This window comes from Solanum tuberosum, unplaced genomic scaffold (assembly GCF_000226075.1).
Source record: "Solanum tuberosum cultivar DM 1-3 516 R44 unplaced genomic scaffold, SolTub_3.0 scf00344, whole genome shotgun sequence".
In the NCBI taxonomy this organism is placed as follows: Eukaryota; Viridiplantae; Streptophyta; class Magnoliopsida; order Solanales; family Solanaceae; genus Solanum; species Solanum tuberosum.
The window spans coordinates 428,396-433,116 of record NW_006239273.1 but is presented as its reverse complement, the minus strand read 5'-3'; the positions used below and the strand labels follow the sequence as shown (position 1 = coordinate 433,116).

Below are 4,721 nucleotides of genomic sequence, written 5' to 3'. Positions count from 1 at the left end.
GAAGAAGAGGAGAAGGGGGGGGGGGGGGGAGTGCGCTCAAAGTTACCATCTCCATCTGATTTAGTGCATAAATGGTTTCTGAATGGTGCGCTGTGCCTGCCTCTTTCTGCATGCGCTCATTTTCTAGATCAACCTTACTACATTTTCTTTTTTTGTCCGTATATAGCTGTTCAGTGGAAGCCCAAGTTAACCAAGAAGTCAAGTGTTACAGATCCCGGGGTTATTGGAAAACCTTCTGAAGGTGTCTCTTTAACTAGTAAGTCAGAAGACTTGGAAAAAGAAGGATCTCAGTTGCAAGATAAGATGTCAAGGCTAAACATCTCAGAGAATGTGATCATAGCTGAACATATTCGTGTTTCTGAGACTGACCGGTGTCGCCTGACCTTTGGCAGCTTTGGAGCTGAATTTAAATCTGCGAAAGATTTGGAAGAAGAATCACAGACCGAGTCATCAAGGTTAGTGATGTATAAGTCATACTGTTCTGTCCTGGTAAATTTGTTTATTTCTGTTTACTTTGATACAAAGCAAAAATAAATAAATCGAGAATGGACCATATATGGAGAAAACATGTAATGTCAAGCCAAACATATTAGCCCAGTGTGATACATGGCTCAAAAATGTGTATGACCACGATAGCATCAACTTGATATTTGTATCGATCACCTTGTAATACACATTAATTAGCAGGAAGATTTTTTCTAAAAGTATTCTTAGTCACAGAAGATCAGCGTATGTGATTCTCATTAAAACTTGTTATGCTTCCACAATATTGTGAAAGTGGGAAGCCCTTAACTATAAAGTTGAAAGACCAATTTGTCCATTGTTAGACATTTTTTCTCTAAAAAAGGAGAGGACGAGAAAGCTACATACTTGGTTCCCCAAATGTCCAAAATACCTTCAACTGTGAATTAGGAGTATAATAAGACTTAATACATAGCCAACTCCTAAGCTGTGTTCCAGTTGAGCACCTCAACTTCTAATAAAGTGTTTCAGCTAAACGGTGCTATTAGACTCTCATGTTTGATAAGTATGATTTACAGTTTATCCTTTCAGAAAATGTTGAACTGCGCTTCGATAACCTAATAAAACATGACAAAACAGAAGTACAAAAAGACAAAAAAAGAAGAGATTTAAAAAAAAAAAAAAAGTACAAAAAGAAGATTAAACAAATCAGGTTAATGTTAAAGGTAGAACTTGGGCCCGTGTGCAGTATGGGTCTATCGTTACTAGTATCCTTATAGAAGGGAATGGAGAAGGCTGTCATTTTATTTAGCAAGCTATGTAACAGCCTAAATACCCATTGTAATCCGCCAGACAGTATAGGCAGTAATAAGTCATACATGCATATATTCGCCGCCGCAATGATCTTTGATGCCTTCTGTTTTCAAATCCACTACTTTTGTCTTTCAATAGGAAATTGTGAACGGATGTTTTTGTTTCCTCCCTTGTTAAGTTTGAATGTTGGATGTTTACTGATTGTGGAAATGATTCAAATTTTGTGGTAGACTGTCGGTTTTGGTTTCTGAATCTTCCACTGATGATCCTGTTGGGAGCAAGCAATTAGATTTGGCTGATGATCGCGTTCAGATTCCAGAGTCTACTTCTCCTGGATCTGATGTAATTTTAGATCAGAAGCTGTCAGACAATAGAGAGTGTTCAAGTCCCGAGGATTTGGGTAATTATGCAGATGTTGGGTTGGTTCAAGATAACAGTGCATCATATACTCCCCCAGAGTCTCAACAGCAGCAAAATGCTTCTAATTTATCAAGTTTCTCGGTGAGTTTTGTTCTCTTTGGTTTGGTCATGTAATTCGGTTTGTGCTATTTTTTCTAATGTTCTTTTTTTATTTCTCTGATCCTTCTCTTCTATTTTTGCGCTTTTGCATGGGATGCAAGCAGGCCTATGATCCCCAAACTGGGTATGATATACCATATTTTAGACCTGCAGTAGATGAAGCTCTTCGCGACCAGGGTCCCCAAGAGGTAAAATTGAATTTTCACTCTCTTTTTAACTGCTTAACAATCATTATGCCTCTCTTCTCTTCAGGTGTCAAATTGCAGTCCTGACTTAGAGATATATCCATCATATTATCTACACTGCTGGACCTTTTTTTTGATAAACCACACCTTTGGACTTTTATCTGAGTGCATGTATGAATTCATTTGTACTTTAGGTTGACTTTATTCTGTGATATTACAATATTTTATGTTTTCTGAAATTCAGGCCCTCAGTTCACACGCTGCAAATAGCATGCCTGCATCATCAATTCCAATGGTGCAGCAAGTACAACAGCACCAACCAATTGCACAGATGTATCCCCAAGTTCATGTTTCCCATTATGCTAATCTTATGCCATACCGCCATGTTTTCTCTCCTGTCTATGTTCCTCCAATGGCTATGCCTGGCTATTCTAGTAATGCTGCTTACCCTCATCCGCCAAACGGTAGCAACTACTTGCTGATGCCTGGTGGTGGCTCCCATCTTAGCGCAAATGGACTCAAGTATGGAATCCAGCAGTTCAAGCCTGTTCCCACAGGCAGTGCTTCAGGGTTTGGAAATTTTACTAGTCCAACTGGCTATGCTATAAACACTCCTGGTGTAATTGGCAGTGCAACAGGTCTTGAAGATTCATCTCGGATGAAGTACAAAGATGGTAATCTCTATGTTCCTAATCCACAGGTAAATATCCATTTTTCCTTTCACTTTTATGATTCAACTACAGTTTGTCACATAGTCTGATATTTATGGAATACAACAATATCCATTGCCATACCATCAATTACTTGCCCCAAAGAATAAAAGGAGAAAAAATCAATGGTCTCATAGAAGTATCCGTGCTAAGACCAACCTTTGTAATGTCTGCCATTTCTTTAATTTCCTTACAGCCAAGTAATTTTATTGTGATTCCACCGCCTTCGTTTCCCATCCTAAGACCAACCATTGTAATGTCTGCAAATATCTTAATCACACTACTATCTTGTTCTTTGTAATTCTGGTCTTCTTAGTGCTTATTAGAGAAGATGAGCTCACCTTTTATACAGAAATAGCCCTAGGTCTTGAGGGAGGTTGGACCAAAGGAATCGTGCTGAACAGAGGAAACTATAGAGAACAATTTTGTGGTACTTGGCTAGAAAGGGGAGAGAACTCGAGAGACCCACATGGACAATAATATATCAAATTGTGTCTGGGTTGGCCTAAAAATCTTAAGATTTGGTCTAACCAGTCAAAGTTCCTCAAGGTTCAAATTATGGTTTAGTCAAAGTTCCTTGGGGTTTAAATTATGGTTTGACTCAAGTAAAGTGGTTAAGCTTTTAAAGCTTAGGCAGTCTAGCTAAGGTTTAAAACAATGCATATTCATTTGGTTTAAAATATGTGTCTGCCTGTCATTTTTGCTAATGCCAAGGTAGGACAATGTAGGACAGGGACATTTTCCTTTTTTCGAAGTGTGTTAATGTGTAGACTGCTGACCGATGTCTTATTGCTGTTAGAACCACAGAGACGTATTTACCATCTTTCACGAATATTCTGCTATGGAGGCTGCTAATTTGATATTGATATGGTCCTTTGAATATTGGTTGACAGGCAGAGACATCTGAAATGTGGATGAATCCAAGGGATATTTCTACTATGCAGTCGGGATCATACTACAGCATGTCTGGGCAAACTCCTCATGCCGCATATCTCCCATCTCACAGTGGACATGCTTCTTTCAATGCTGCTGCAGCAGCTGCTGCTGCACAATCATCCCATATGCAGTTTCCGGGCTTGTATCATCCACCTCAGCCCGCTGCAATGGCTAACCCTCATCATATGGGCAGTGCCATGGCTGGAAATGTCGGGGTTGGTATGGCTGCAGCTGCTCCCGGAGCTCAAGTGGGTGCGTATCAGCAACCTCAATTGGGTCATCTGAATTGGACAGGGAACTTCTGAAGAATGAATAATTGTCTGTTAATTTTGGCCCTATTTTATGTGGGATTACATTAGCTATAGAATTTTCATTTTCTTGTGGAATGAGAAGCACATAGTATTTCCAAATCAATGCTTCAATGTCAATATTTTCCCATGTTTAGTGTCTTCATGGTCAAGTAGCCCTACACTACCCATTTTCCTTGTTGGGTTAAGCACATATTGTGTTAGGTTGACGGTATAACTTTGTCATAGGATAAATTTATACCGTCAACCAAACACAATATAAATTTTATCCCAAGCTTAATCGTGCTCTTTATCCTAATTCCTACGTAACAACTCCTTTTAAATATCCCAACTCATGCATATTCTGATAAATTTAAATTTAAAACACATACATTTATTTGCGTGCTTTGGTATTTTTGGATTTAAATTATGTAATGATAAATGGGTACAATCATAAAAAACAAAACTTGCAAAATGCAAATCTCTTTTAGAATATATGTACATGTCTTTAAAACGTATTATTCAAAAACAAGAAAAGTAGCAACGCATGAAAATCATAGTATAAGACTTTGAGCACTTTGAACCTGTTTTAGATCTATTTAAAAGAAGGCCAAACACATACACAACCCCTCAAACTTGTCCCATTTTTCATTTTGGCACTCCAACTTAGCCTTGTTCCATTTTAGCCTTTAAACTCCATTTTTTCTGAACCATTTAAACACTTATACTATTTTTTATGATTTGTTTTTATTTAATTGCAATTTCTTATTTTTAAAACTTCTTATTTTAAATCGACATGTGTCAGTTAA

At 37.9% G+C, this 4,721-nt stretch overlaps 1 protein-coding gene across 3 annotated transcripts in view; it reads left to right on the top strand.

The window, feature by feature from the left end:
• Positions 1-4,069, top strand: part of LOC102588968 (uncharacterized) — a 10,599-nt gene extending 6,530 nt beyond the window's left edge. For 2 of the 3 annotated variants that reach the window (XM_006361285.2, XM_006361284.2), the window contains exons 6-10: positions 167-455; positions 1,506-1,776; positions 1,899-1,982; positions 2,224-2,679; positions 3,583-4,055. In XM_006361285.2, coding sequence (XP_006361347.1) covers positions 167-455; positions 1,506-1,776; positions 1,899-1,982; positions 2,224-2,679; positions 3,583-3,930 — 1,448 coding nt within the window. In that variant the 3' untranslated portion in view covers positions 3,931-4,055. Of the gene's footprint in view, positions 1-166; positions 456-1,505; positions 1,777-1,898; positions 1,983-2,223; positions 2,680-3,582 lie in introns of all 3 variants that reach the window. The other variant, XM_006361283.2, reaches the window with a different exon arrangement.
• The last annotated feature ends 652 nt before the right edge of the window (positions 4,070-4,721 follow it).